The following is a 15,877-nucleotide window of genomic DNA, read 5'->3' on the forward strand; positions in this document are numbered from 1 at the left end:
TGAGATGATGTGGTTTCTTACACAGAATAAGGCACGCAATATATTTCATAGTATTTAAGCAGTGATAAAGGCATTGCATTATAAATATACTTTATTTTAATGAAAACGATAATAATAAGAACTCAGATAAACCGTATATTGCCGTAGTCGTGTGTTTATTAGTCACGTTGAATCAATGAAAGCAGTTGAATCTTCTGTTTATTCAGCTGCAGCGATAGGCATTTTCTGGGTTTCTTCTGCGAGGCGTATTTGGAGTTTCAGCGCGAGAGCGCCCTCTGGCCTTCGGATGTAGATTTACTGCTGATCACAGAACCGTGTTTCACTGAAAGATACGCCTGACAATCGCAGCTTCTGTCGAACCGCGATCTCGATTCCATTTCGATTTATCGTGCAGCCCTACCATATACTGTACATTCATAGAAATTAAAACCTAAAATATTGATGTTAAAAAAAAAAAATTCACTGCAAAGACATTCTTCAACTACCGACTGAATTGAAGTTTTTTTTTTTTTTACGTTGATCTGTAGGCCTATATTAGTTTTAAGTTTTTAATTAGTTTTCAACTTTTTAGTTAATCTCAGACTTATTTTTAAGTATTTGTATTTCTGTCTGTAAATACTTGAAATAAATACACTTTTTTTCATACATTCATATAAATTGAAAGCTAAAATATTGATGTTAGGAAATAAAACGTTTATAGTAAAGCTATTCTTCAACTCCAAACAATCATTTATGATTGAGTGAATTTAACAAAATAAAGTTTAGTTTCATATTTAAGTTTATCATTTACTAGTTTTTCAACTTTTTAGTTCATTTCAGCAGTTTTTCTCTAAATGGTTTAATTTGAAATATATGAATTTGGTTGTTTTTGTTAACCTTTGAAAAACAGGTTTCTGATAGTGATGTGTTCATTCATTGTGGCTTTTTAAAATGTTTTACATTATTGTCATTATTATCCTAAAATTGGTAAATGTTTACATGTACATATTGAGATATTGATGTTAAAAAATAAAAACTTCGCAGACAAGTTATTCATCAGTTACCTACTATGATTGACTGAATTTAAGAAAAAGTTACATTGATTCATAGATCAGTTTTACACTTAAGTTTATAATTAGTTTTTCAACTTTTTAGTTACTCTCAGGCTTATTTTTACAGTTTTGGTGTTTCTGGACAAATTAATAAACTTTTTCGTATACGCTCATATAAATTGAAACTTAAAATTAAACTTTTACAGGAAAGTTATTCCATGACTATAAACAGTAATTTATGAGTGAGTGAATTTAACAAAAACAAAGTTAGTTTGATACTTAATAATTGTAATAGTGGTGTGGTTATTGATTTGTGATGTTTTTGCGTCCGCAGCATTAGCTGACCTGCAGTCATGGACCCGGCTTTACCTCCAGACCTGAACCCTGAGCCTGAACCGGCTCCAGACGTCACTTCACAAGCAGACGCCGTTCAAGATTCTCCAGTCCAGCCCACCCTGGATTCGAACCCGCAGCCATACCTGGAACCGGTTTCAGATCCGACCCAGGAACCCTCTGTAGAATCGACCTTGAACCCAGAAATAAAGCCAGAACCATCAGCACCAGAACTCACACCAGAACTACCGATCCCAGAACCGGCCCCGGCTCCAGCGCCTCCTCCAGCGGCTAACTCCTACAAGATCATGACCTTCAGACCCACCATGGAGGAGTTCAAGGACTTTGGGAAGTACATCGCTTACATCGAGACCCAAGGAGCTCATCGTGCCGGTCTGGTGAAGGTATCGAATGGAAGTTTGATTTAAGATGCATTTAAATTTTAAATTAAATGGAAGTTTGATTTAAGTTTATATTTAAATTTTAAATTAAATGAAAAGAATTACATTTAAATTTAAAAGTAAAGTTTAATTACTCATTTGTTAGTGTCATGAATAACAATAAGCAACACTTTTTGACAGTATATAAATCTAGGTTAATAGGGATGCACCGAATGTTCGGCGTTCTTTCGGTGTTCGGCCGAATAATATGTACCAAACAATGACTAACGCGATCAAATAGAGGCACAGTAAAAAAATTGTACAGTAAAAAAATACATGCCTGATTCAAGTCTCAAAAATGGCCAAAAAATATTATTTTACTAACTTATTCATTTTAAGTTAAATTGTGCTTTGTTGGTATAATGTCTGTTAGAATGTTAAAAAAATGTTCAGTGTTAAGTAAATATTATTAAATTCATGTGGAGATTAATGTTTTAAATATAAAATTTTGAATACAGAAATATGATTTAAATAACTTAAATTATACGCTAAAAATGAAACTAAATCCGCCAGCAGGTGGCGGCAAGTCACTGATTTTATGACTGAATCATTCATTCAATTGATTCGTTCGAACGGCTGAATCATTCAGGAATGAAGCAAGTGACTGTCTTTATGAACTGACGGAAATCTTTCGTAGTGACGGAACTTTAATCCCTGTTGTTGTTTTGTAATTGATTTTTTTTATTTGAAAAGCAGGACAAAACAGTTTTGGCTATTTAATTTATGCAATGGTGAAAAAAAATGGCAAAATAGGCCTACATGGGGGAAAATTTTGAAAAAAACGTATTCGGTATTCAGCCTTTGGCCCAGTGTTTCATTTTGTTCAGCTTCAGCCGAGAATTTTAATTTCGCTGCATCCCTATAGGTTAATATTAATTTATAAATATGCTATTGTTAATTCATGCTCATTCATAATGAATTAAAATTAATATATACAACTTGAAATGTTAAACTAATATAATTAAAACAATTTTACAATAAATGATGTAAAAATGTCATTTATTGTAATTTCTTGTTTGTGTATTAAATAATGTTAACGTATGTAATTTACTGAAAAGTTTTGCTCACATGACCTCAAGCGGATTATTATTTTTATAAAACAATGACATCAATATTGTAAACTAGTGTTTTGTTTTTAATGTTAATAATAAAATACATTAATTGTAAAATACAATTACGTTTAATTCAAAGCTCAATTTAATAAAAATCATAAGTCAATATATAATTAAAATCACAAAATTTTGCAGTTTTCTTAAATTATGTATGTACATATATTAGTTTTATATCAGTATTGTAAATTTCAGTATCCTATTGGCCATTGGATTTATTGAAAAATATTTTATTTTTAAATGTTAAATTAATTATCTAAATTATTTTCTCCAAACTCTTTACTTATCATTAAAATTAGCATATGCGCAATGCAAAATTACAATACATAATAGTACAACGCATAATACTTTTAACAGCGTTTATTTATCACAATATTTTACATTTTTCTCCTTTGCTTTCATTAAATTATGTGTGTACATATATTAGCTTAATATCAGTACTGTAAATATCCGAATCATCACTGGCTATTTAAAAAACTATTATTATTGTACAATATAAATTTTTTTAAATATTAAACTTTTTTATAAAATTTTGCAATTTTCTTATTTGTTTTCATTGTGTGTGTGTGTGTACGGTTGTATATCAGTAAATAATAATATTTACTTTTTTAAAATCTCTTTTAAAATATTTTTTATAAAACTTTTCCAAACTCTACAATTACAATATACAATACTGTAATGCCATTCAACCATCTTGGTTAATGCTAATTTCTACATATCCTAATTAGGGCTGTGCGATATGGACAAAAAAACCTATCGCGATTTCTTTGATCAATTTTGCGATTTCGATTTTAATCACGATTTTGACACACACAGACATGCTTTACAGTCATTAATGCATTCAGTGTGAATTTGAAACATATTTCCAAAAGAAAACCAATTAGAGCTTTATCAAAAAGCTGTAACATGTCTCTAGAACAGACATAAGGCAAAATAATCACTAAGTAAAGGTGTAACAAAATGTCTCTAGAATAGACATATATGGCAGAAAAAAAAATAAAAAAATCCCGTGTCCAGGGATTTTGCCATGTATTGGTCATAGAGCTCTTTGTGGCGCTGCCTCAGATGTTGAACTAGATTTGTCGCGTCAAGTTCACACGTGCTCTGTCTGCAGTGCGTATACAGTATGTGGCATGAGTGCAATTAAATTCATGTGGAGATTAATGTTTTAAATATACAATTTTGAATACAGAAATATGATTTAAATAACTTAAATTATACGCTAAAAATGAAACTAAATCCGCCAGCAGGTGGCGGCAAGTCACTGATTTTATGACTGAATCATTCATTCAATTGATTCGTTCGAACGGCTGAATCATTCAGGAATGAAGCAAGTGACTGTCTTTATGAACTGACGGAAATCTTTCGTAGTGACGGAACTTTAATCCCTGTTGTTGTTTTGTAATTGATTTTTTTTATTTGAAAAGCAGGACAAAACAGTTTTGGCTATTTAATTTATGCAATGGTGAAAAAAAATGGCAAAATAGGCCTACATGGGGGAAAATTTTGAAAAAAACGTATTCGGTATTCAGCCTTTGGCCCAGTGTTTCATTTTGTTCAGCTTCAGCCGAGAATTTTAATTTCGCTGCATCCCTATAGGTTAATATTAATTTATAAATATGCTATTGTTAATTCATGCTCATTCATAATGAATTAAAATTAATATATACAACTTGAAATGTTAAACTAATATAATTAAAACAATTTTACAATAAATGATGTAAAAATGTCATTTATTGTAATTTCTTGTTTGTGTATTAAATAATGTTAACGTATGTAATTTACTGAAAAGTTTTGCTCACATGACCTCAAGCGGATTATTATTTTTATAAAACAATGACATCAATATTGTAAACTAGTGTTTTGTTTTTAATGTTAATAATAAAATACATTAATTGTAAAATACAATTACGTTTAATTCAAAGCTCAATTTAATAAAAATCATAAGTCAATATATAATTAAAATCACAAAATTTTGCAGTTTTCTTAAATTATGTATGTACATATATTAGTTTTATATCAGTATTGTAAATTTCAGTATCCTATTGGCCATTGGATTTATTGAAAAATATTTTATTTTTAAATGTTAAATTAATTATCTAAATTATTTTCTCCAAACTCTTTACTTATCATTAAAATTAGCATATGCGCAATGCAAAATTACAATACATAATAGTACAACGCATAATACTTTTAACAGCGTTTATTTATCACAATATTTTACATTTTTCTCCTTTGCTTTCATTAAATTATGTGTGTACATATATTAGCTTAATATCAGTACTGTAAATATCCGAATCATCACTGGCTATTTAAAAAACTATTATTATTGTACAATATAAATTTTTTTAAATATTAAACTTTTTTATAAAATTTTGCAATTTTCTTATTTGTTTTCATTGTGTGTGTGTGTGTACGGTTGTATATCAGTAAATAATAATATTTACTTTTTTAAAATCTCTTTTAAAATATTTTTTATAAAACTTTTCCAAACTCTACAATTACAATATACAATACTGTAATGCCATTCAACCATCTTGGTTAATGCTAATTTCTACATATCCTAATTAGGGCTGTGCGATATGGACAAAAAAACCTATCGCGATTTCTTTGATCAATTTTGCGATTTCGATTTTAATCACGATTTTGACACACACAGACATGCTTTACAGTCATTAATGCATTCAGTGTGAATTTGAAACATATTTCCAAAAGAAAACCAATTAGAGCTTTATCAAAAAGCTGTAACATGTCTCTAGAACAGACATAAGGCAAAATAATCACTAAGTAAAGGTGTAACAAAATGTCTCTAGAATAGTCATACTGTATATCGCATTAAAAAAAAAGGGATTTTTTTTGCCATGCATTGGTCAAAGAGCTCTTGTGGCATTGCCTCAGATGTTGAACTAGATTTGTTGCGCCAAGTTAATTAAACATAAGTTGTATTAATTAACAATTAATAACAATAATATATTTATAAATTAACCTTGAATTAAAAGGTCTGTAAATGCATTTATTCATATATTCTTAATAACAAGATTGTAATTTTTGTTTTCTAAGGACTTGAACAAACACAATGAAATGCTTGTATCAGTTGTCTAATTGTACAGTTGTCGATCACAGTTATTAAAGTTGATGCGTTGTTATTTAGGTTATTCCGCCGAAGGAGTGGAAGCCGCGGCGTTCCTACGAGACCATTGAAGAGATGGTCATTCCCGCTCCCATCATGCAAGTGGTGACCGGCCAATCAGGACTCTTCACGCAATACAACATCCAGAAGAAGTCCATGACGGTCGGAGAATATCGCAAACTGGCCAATAGTAAAAAGTATGCTTTGTTTGATCAAAGACAATTTTTTAATAACATATACAATGTGGTTTCTTTGTAAAGTTTGTCCTCTCTTATCTGGACCTTCGTGTCAGTAACTTGACTAAAATTGACAATTAAAATCACTTTTTTGGGGGGGTATTTTTTCAAAAATATTGACAGATTAGTGAATGTTTGTATGTAAATGTATGACTAAGTTTGAAAAGTTTGCACTTTTACTACAGCCAGTTTTTCTTCGGTCCTTCAAGCTAATATGTGACCCTGGAGCACAAAACCAGTCTTAAGTCGCTGGGGTATATTTGTAGCAATAGCCAAAAATACATTGTTTGGGTCAAAATTATTTTTCTTTTATGCCAAAAATCATTAGGATATTAAGTAAAGATCATGTTCCATGAAGATATTTTGTTAATTTCCTACCGTAAATATATCAAAACTTCAGTTTTGATTAGTAATATGCATTGCTAAGAACTTCATTTGGACAACTTTAAAGGCGATTTTCTCAATATTTAGATTTTTTTGCACCCTCAGATTCCAGATTTTCAAATAGTTGTATCTCAGCCAAATATTGTCCTATCCTAACAAAACCATACATCAATGGAAAGCTTGTTTATTCAGCTTATTTATTCAAATCTCAATTTCGAAAAATTTACACTTAAGACTGGTTTTGTGGTCCAGGGTCACATTTATACTTTAATTTTGTATTTTCTTGACCGATCTCAGGTACTGCACCCCTCAACACAAGGACTTCGACGACCTGGAAAGAAAGTACTGGAAAAACTTGACGTTTGTGTCGCCCATTTACGGCGCCGACATCAGCGGGTCCCTTTATGACCCGGTTAGTCGCCTTTACTATGATTAGTGTTTGGTCTTGGCAACTAGCTGTTATAAAATACGTTTTTTTTTTTTTTATTTCAGTTAAAGTTGATTTTATTTTTTTTTTGGTTTTAGTTACTTTAGTAACCCTGGACGATTAGTCATATGCATGTGTTTTTGATGTTTTTTTTTTGTAAGGACATCACGGAGTGGAACATCGGCCATCTGAACACTCTTCTGGACATGGTGGAGCAGGAGTGTGGGATCGTCATCGAGGGCGTCAACACGCCCTACCTGTACTTCGGCATGTGGAAAACCACTTTTGCCTGGCACACGGAGGACATGGACCTCTACAGCATCAACTACCTGCATTTCGGTCAACCAAAGTCCTGGTGAGCATCCTGCATTTTTTTTTTTTTCATTTCAGTTAAAGTTGATTTTATTTTTTTTATGGTTTTAGTTACTATAGTAACCCTGACGATTAGTCATATGCATGTGTTTATGATGTTTTTTCTTCGTAAGGACATCACGGAGTGGAACATCGGCCATCTGAACACTCTTCTGGACATGGTGGAGCAGGAGTGTGGGATCGTCATCGAGGGCGTCAACACGCCCTACCTGTACTTCGGCATGTGGAAAACCACCTTCGCCTGGCACACGGAGGACATGGACCTCTACAGCATCAACTACCTGCATTTCGGTCAACCAAAGTCCTGGTGAGCATCCTGCATTCACCATATATGTGACCCTGGAGCACAAAAGCAGTCTTAAGTCGCTGGGGTATATTTGTAGCAATAGCCAAAAATACATTGTATGGGTCAAAATGATTGATTTTTCTTTCATGCCAAAAATCATTAGGATATTAAGTAAAGATCATGTTCCATGAAGATATTTTGTAAATTTCCTACCGTAAATATATCAAAACTTAATTTTTGATTAGTAATATGCATTGCTAAGAACTTCATTTGGACAACTTTAAAGGTTATTATTATTTCTTGACTGGTTTTGTGGTCCAGGGTCACATATGTGCGTTTAGTTGAGTTCAAAAGATTCAGAGGAGTTTGTTGGATATTTTTTAAACAGATGAAATAGATCAAAGTGATAAAGTATGATCAGATTTGGTCATTTTGGCAGTATTTTACCCAAAAAAAATGGCTTGACTTTATTTTATTTTCATGTGTATTTAGTACATTTTTTGTATAATTATAGTATATTAAAGCAATTAATTTTCTGTTTTATATATAAATATACTCTTAAAATAAAAAAAATGATAAAAAATAAACAAAAAAATAAATATTACAGTAACACACTTAAAAATTAAATAAAAAGTTCAAATATGTTTTCTTTTCATGTGCATTCAATAAATTTGTGTATTATAATTATGTGTTTTAAAAAAAAAAAAATGTCTTAGGAATAATTTTATGTGGTAAACAGTATTATGTAACAAATGCTGATGAAAACATTTAACAATAAAATTTGTGTATTATAATTATGTGTTTTAAAAAAAAAAAAAATGTCTTAGGAATAATTTTATGTGGTAAACAGTATTATGTAACAAATGCTGATGAAAACATTTAACAATATTTTTAAATATTTCGGTATCTGGAGGTTTATGAATTATCTTGCATTACTTACAGATAAAACAAGGAATCACAGTTAAAATTATATTAGTCTTCATTTCATGTGCATTCAATATATGTGTATAATTATATTTGTGTAAAATATTTTAGGCATCAATTTCTTATTTGGTAAATTATATTATCCCACAAATGCTGTTAAAAACATTACATTAATATTTTGTTGAAATATTTCCATATCTGGAAATGTTTTATTTTTAATATATTTTAGAAGTAATTTGTAATGTGTTTTGTATAGGCTTGATATGTGCATTTAGTTGAATTCAGACATTTCAAAGCAGTTTGTTGGTCATTTTTTTGACACATGGTCATTTTGGCAGTATTTTACCAAAATATAGCTTGACGTATGCCATGTATGGGTTTTGTGAAGATAAAATTGTGATCCATCAGTTTGATTGACATTTAGGACCAATAAGTGTCTAGCAAACTAGATTTATGCTTGATTTTACAGTACAAACCTGCTATGGGTGCAATATGAAGGAACTTAAATGTAGATCCGCTTTGGAGCATTTGGGGGCGCTGTTGTCATTCACATCAGCTGTAGACATTCAGGATGATGTCATCGAGAGAGATGAATCATGTGCCCTGTGCTTTGTCTCACTGTATCTCCCTCTTGCCGCATAAACGCACAACAGGCTCTTTATAGTGGAGCAGAGCTTTTCTGAAGCACTTGGTTGTGAAGTAAATCCTCCAGAGAATCGTTAGGGATGATGTACGTGAATGAGATAATGCTGAAGTATATGTGCCATGCTTTTATTCAATAGATAGAAGGATAAATGTACATTGACATCAAGGTTTTAAACGAGAACAACTGACAATAATTGACTAAAAGATGTGAAAACCAAGAATAACATCCCTTGATCCAAAATCAAAATGCTGTTGAAATGAATTGGTATTCTGTTGGTTTGTTTTCCTGAAGTTCAGCTTGACTTTTCCTCTCCGTTCTTGCGGAGAGAAGCTTTAATACTGTATTTTGAGGTTCAGAATACACAATTTTCCGGCTGGGCGTCTTTCCTGTGCTGAAAGAGTTCAAATAAACATGCTTTCAGTGTCCTTTTTTTCCACATTTGAGACTTTTTTCTTTTATCACATCCCCCCTCGCTCTCATGTTGCATCTTCTCCCTGGTGTATCCCCTCATTTTTTCCCTCTTTCGAGAAAGATGCAAGTGTGTTTTGCATACTTGCGCACAAGTCCTTGATGCCCTTGGCTTGTGTTGTCTTAAAGAAACCCTGAACAGAGCGTTCATTAGACGCAGCTGTTCTGTCAGTATCTCAGGCTGTCGTACAGAGGGATATTTCATCCATCTGTGTGTCTTTTAATCAAGCTGGAAAGCAGAAGTCAATCAAGGGTGTTTTGTGCCTGGGAAAAATTAATTTAAAACTGGTCAAAATGTAAAATGAACAACATCGGGGCTTCAAAACATGCGTGAGATGAAAAGCATAATAGGTTGCCTCACGGAAGAAAGGTTTTGTGATTTGAAGTAGAAAGTAGGAAGTGTTCGCAGTAAACAGCAGGGTTCCCACAAAATGGTAGAGTATTTTCCAGGACTGAAAATCCAAGTTTATTAAGTTAATTATTTTTTATTCATTTATATTTTTAATGATGCTGAGTGTTAAAATATTATATTTATTGTGAGAGCAATCTATACAAAGTGCACTTAAAATTTGTTAACCAATAGACCAATTTCAGTGTTTGCAAACAGTGATGACGTTTTTGTGGGCGGAGCCTATCTGGTGGCAGAAAATGACAGTTTTAACGTAGCAGTCTATTCAAGCCATGGAATAAAATAATAAAAAAGTAATTTTGAGTTTATATTTCAAAATTTTGACTTTTTTCTTGCAATTCCGAGATTATATCTCACAATTCTGGCAAGAAAAATCTACTCGTCATTCTTTCTTTTTAGTTTATAATCCCACACTTCTGTCTTTTTTTCCTCAGAATTGACAAACTCGCAATTGTTGACTTGAATAAAGTTATAAAGTCCGAACTAGGATATATAAACTTGCAGAATTGTGAAATAAAATAGGTAAATGTTATGTAAAATGTTATAGGTTTAAATAGTATTTCATGCATGTATTTCAACTGTAGGGCTAATACAATATGTCCCCTATATGAATATTATATAGACCTATTGTTTAAATCAAATTTATGCTTTAAAAGTAGGGTAATCATAGCAGGTTTCATCCATAGTCTGTCCATTTAAACATCTGCGTTTAGCTTCAAATGGCGTCTTTGACGACAGTGTTATATAACTATTATTTGCATTCCGATTCTGACATCCAAAGGCACAACCATACATTTTTTCTCTTATTCAATGGATTTTACCCGTTTCCCTCCACTTGTTCCCAGTGTTTTTCTGCCACCACAATGCGCGCGCAGCTGCAAGTGACGTAACTGTGACGTCTGCTCCAAATTGGTCTATAATCACAAATAACTGGGAAAGTCGTTGAAATGCATTGGTCACAAGTAGGTATTAAAAATACTTCAGAAATTGAATTCTATTTATTATGTAGGCTAATAGAAAATGCAAACAAATCCCCTTGCAGTTGTTCAAGATTGTAAACCAATTCATTTTTCATAAAATCACATTGTTTTTCATAGTAAACTATCTTTTGTCAGATCCTTTTATAAAAGTGCAAAGACAACGACTAGTGCTTTTTGTACCAAAAAGGCTCTAATAAGTTGTTTTTGTCAAATGTCATTTTTATCCTCACAATTTAGTCAGAAGTACAAAAATACACCAATGTAAATGTTACACAAATGCAAAAGTTAAAACTGTGTCTATTTCAAGAAACATTGTTTTATTCTTTATTTAACTTCAAAGTTTTAATGTTAAAAACGTTTTAATTTTGTTGTGCGTAGGTACCAGTACCAAAAGAGACCTGTAAAAATTATGTTTCTGTAATGAAAATGTTTAGTTCCCTGATCAAAAGATAGTTCCCAAATGAAACTGTGAATAGTAAATGCAAGAGTTAACATCAAGATCCCCTTATTTAAAAGTTGCATTGGGGCTAGATTTAATGCTAGTGCTTGATGCTTGTCTCTGTAGTGTTTAATGCATTGACATGGATCGTGTTGAAAGGGTCGTAGCATGTTTTTGGGTCATGCTCTGGTAGGCACAGGTGTCCAAATGGATAAGGGTGCAAAACTGTGATTCTTTAAGAGGCCTTGCGTAAGTCTAGCTTGCTCTCTTGAGTATCTTTCCGTCTCCATTTCTTCTGTGTCCTCATATCTCTCTGAAGTGTTAGCTCTTGATGTCTCTAGCTAAGCATTCTCTCTTTTTCCCGCTCTCCGGAGGCCTTATCTCAAGTTAACTTTCCGCACAGCGGAGAATGGCTAGGCTCATGCTCAGAAAAAAGGAAAGAGTAGAAAATTTACTCACCCTTCAACTCCGCTTAATGCAACTATGCATGCGCTCGTCCTCCCCACCCAAACACCCCCTTCTGCTTTTGAAATTGAATCCATTTTACTTTTCTGGTAATTACAGTATGTTAAAGTGTGTGTGGTAGCTGTTTGCCTAACCCTCTGTTCAGCCACTGTGAAATTAACTTCATTCGCCTCCAACTCTCCTCCCATCAAAGTCATAATTCTCGCCGCCTCCTGAGATCTAGTGTCAGATTCTTAAAGATTGCGGAGTGGCCCAAAGTGGTGCGCACGCTGCCGGAAATAATCACTGAGAGAGGGAGTGCTGCAGCTGAGAGGATAGCTTGATTCTTATTGCTTATTTTCTTGTTCTTGTCCTCTTCAAGATGATGACAAATAAAACCTTAACACTGCCGGTGGCGTCGACGCCGTTTGGCAGGTAGGGGTTTTGTGTTGCCGCTGTGGGATTGGAGAGATATTGCATCTGGGAAGTGAAGTACGGAATTGTTTCATGGGCCGTAAACAAGGTAAATGGGATGCGTCCCTTACATACGCCCAGGCACCTAAGTACCCTTGTATCAAAATCTCAAACGGTGTTTAGTAGGCGCTTTGTGTTAATTTCGTCATTCCGGTGGTACTAGAAGAACCTAAAGAAACTGGAGGCTTTCCTCCAAGTGGGCGTTTACAGTCACACCAAGTCAAGCGCCTCGGATTTACCTTGATTTCTGGTGCCCCTGGTGTGATTTTCGTCAATATTTGCCTTCCTCCCCAGACAGTTCCAGATCGAATAAAGCAGCTTTTGGTTGCCAGATAGAGTTACTGTCAGCTTGATCTGGTGGGGTTAGTGGGGTGTAAGATACTCCTGCTGGCAGGAAGCATTCATACCCTAATTACAGCCGCCCATCAGATCCAGCTTTTATCTGCAAGAAAAGGAGAAAAAGAGCCATCTAATTATTATTGATTTGTGGTGGCACCTCAAACACCAAATTAGAGTTGGGGTGCTAGCGGCCAGCTTTTCATTTCCCACTGGCTCCGTCTTTGGTGTTTCAGAGCAGTTCCCAATACATGCAACAAATGCATGTCATCGTGGGAATTGATTAGCATTCATGTTTGTTGCAGGTGGAGGCCAATTAGTGGCATCCTTCTGTTTTGTTGTGTCCTGCGCCGTTGACACTGTATGAAAGTTTTAAATAGTCTCAAGATCCCTGCGTGCGCTTAAATTGTGCTCCAATTTGGTCTTAAATGTTTTTGAATGCAAGAATGAGTACTTTGTGATTGGCCGCTAGTAGAGTAATTTCTACATGTAGGTGCCAACACAATAGCACTGTTTCGAAAATATGTGCCAAAACTTTTGAGTCCAGGGTCATTGAGTTCAGGAGGAACAGTTTATTTCAGAAAGTTCAGTTAATTATGAGATTGTGCTACTGCTAATTCCATAATTATATGAATATGGGAAGCACAGGCTGCTAATAGCAGCTTTCTTAGCATCCAAGTTTCCATCTCCATAGATCTTATTTCCATCCTGTACTTGTTCCCGTTTGGTTAGTGCATAGCCAGTTCCCATCCCTCTTTGTTTTCTCCCCATAATTCTTGTACTTTTTCTCCTATAACTTTTCAGTAAAAGCCACAACACATTGTAAAATAAAACAAACTCTTCTTGTACATCCCATCAGCTGCATACAAACACAACCCTTTAATCTGTCCACTTGGTATTCAGTTGACTTTCAGACGATCCTGCACTTGTGTAGAGAAAACCACTGCTGTGAAATTGGCCTGTGTTTAACTAGAAAGTGCCACTCGCCCATAAAATCCCCGTTTTGCCTCCGGCTGCCAGTAGAGGGCAGTGCGACGCCACTCAAAACCCTCCTGAAGCCACGTTCCCCTCATTGTGAATGTGTGATTTGGAGCTGGAGCCCAAGGGAGGGTGATGCACCGGATTTACATTTGCGTTCGAGGCCTCGGGAGGGTTTCGGCTCTCCGGAAACTTGAGGAAATAATTAGGCTAATACAGACAATGTCAATAACAGCGTCAAGCGAATTGAACCTTTAGAAGATATTGTGCTGTTTCCTTCTCCAGCGAAATCATTTCAAATTAAGCAGCACAGCACAATCTGTATTAGCGTTGCGCGCATTTGAGCCGATTAGCTGAAATAAATTGGCTCTCGCGCAGCAATTTTCCAGGCTTTGTCTCGGTGATGTTTGAGTACTTTGTCTTTAAACTAGCGTGTGACTGGTGAATGTGAAATAGGGGTGAAATGTTCTCTGTGTGTTTTATGATTTCGAGGGCTGTGTGATGATCAGACAGCGATTCTCACAGAGGCGTCTCGCTGCGCGTCCCTCCAGTGTTTTTCCCTCTCGTCTTTTTCCATTGATCCTGTTAATTGATCTCGGTTTTTTCCTCCTCACCGCAGGTATGCCATTCCTCCTGAGCACGGCAAGAGGTTGGAGCGGCTGGCACAAGGTAAGACCTCACATCCGTTCGTTAGCGTGTCTCCATGCAGAAATGGAGCGTGGTAGGTTAGGCGATCAAAACAGAGGTCATTTACATGTAAAAGCCTTAAAGGAAAAGGAGTGAAAACAGAAATGTTGGAAACCTGTTCTCATTTTGTTCCAAAGTTTGTTTTTCCTTTGGTGCAACAAATATATATATATATATACATACACACACACACACACACACACGTGAATTTAAAAAAGAAATGAACGGATAAAATGTTAAAAATATATAAATTATATAAATAATAGTTTTAATATTTTATATAAACAATAAAACTAAAACAATACCTATAATATATAATAAATACATATATGTATTATTATAGTATTATGCACTATTATGATATTATGTGTATTAACAGTACATAATATATACAATCAAAACTATCTATCTATCTATCTATCTATTATATAATAATATCCTATGTATTTATTTATATAAAATAAAAATATGTAGATATCTTTATAAATCTCTCTCTCTGTATATATATGCATACACACACATATATTTTAGTTTTTATAGACTTGTTTGGCATTGCTGGGAACGCCCACAAAAACGTCATAACCGTTTATGCCGTGGGGGAAAACAAACCATTCGAATTAACGCGCGGAGACCTTGTTAGGCGCTTGATCTTGATGATTTCGATTGATTTTTGCTTGGTGCAATGCCGAGAAGTTGTTGTGTGGTGTTCGGTACCTCCAATAAGTTAAAAAACCTGATCTGAAGATGTACATGACTGATAAACAGACGGACTACCGGAGGTAGCACTGAGCGGGTAGCACAGGTAGGCTACACTACTTAACCTGCAATGATCAGTCATTCGTCCCGTCCCCCTGCACCTCAACCCAGTTCTGATGGGGCTTACAGTAACTTAACCCTCCTTCGCATCACAATCAAATAAATCTCACTCCCTGATATTTTGTGATGTCATAATCTATTAAAACATTTATTTCATATTATTATACACAATCCCTTACGAAAATAAGCAATGGTATTACTATAGTAAAAGTATAGTAGGCTAACCATGTTTTTTTTGTTTTTTTTGCGTTTTTATTACCAATTGTAGCCTATAACCACAGTTTTACTAAAAATACCATGGTTAAACTATAGTAACCAACAACCATGTTTTTGGTATTTTATATACATATTTTCATGTTATCTTTTTATTTTACGGCATGTATTTGTGAAAATGATTAGGCAGCACACACCACATAGATTAAAGTTTTGCTTAAAATTAAGCAAAACAAAACGACAAATGTTTACTTTCACAAGCTGTCTCGTATAGGCTTGTAGTAAGCTGTCTCTTGCTCAATTAGGTAACAAAAA

General features: G+C 34.0%; 1 protein-coding gene across 4 annotated transcripts in view; it reads left to right on the forward strand.

Annotated features, from left to right (window-relative positions):
* kdm4b (lysine (K)-specific demethylase 4B) overlaps positions 1-15,877 on the forward strand; it is a 67,786-nt gene that overhangs the window by 4,364 nt on the left and 47,545 nt on the right. For all 4 annotated transcript variants that reach the window (XM_016523821.1, XM_016523820.1, XM_016523823.1 and 1 more), the window contains exons 2-6: positions 1,366-1,768; positions 6,065-6,240; positions 6,961-7,075; positions 7,252-7,445; positions 14,466-14,515. In XM_016523821.1, coding sequence (XP_016379307.1) covers positions 1,385-1,768; positions 6,065-6,240; positions 6,961-7,075; positions 7,252-7,445; positions 14,466-14,515 — 919 coding nt within the window. In that variant the 5' untranslated portion in view covers positions 1,366-1,384. The remainder of the gene's footprint in view (positions 1-1,365; positions 1,769-6,064; positions 6,241-6,960; positions 7,076-7,251; positions 7,446-14,465; positions 14,516-15,877) is intronic.

The sequence above is a fragment of the Sinocyclocheilus rhinocerous genome, unplaced genomic scaffold, assembly GCF_001515625.1.
Source record: "Sinocyclocheilus rhinocerous isolate Xijiao unplaced genomic scaffold, SAMN03320098_v1.1 scaffold1351, whole genome shotgun sequence".
In the NCBI taxonomy this organism is placed as follows: domain Eukaryota; kingdom Metazoa; phylum Chordata; class Actinopteri; order Cypriniformes; family Cyprinidae; genus Sinocyclocheilus; species Sinocyclocheilus rhinocerous.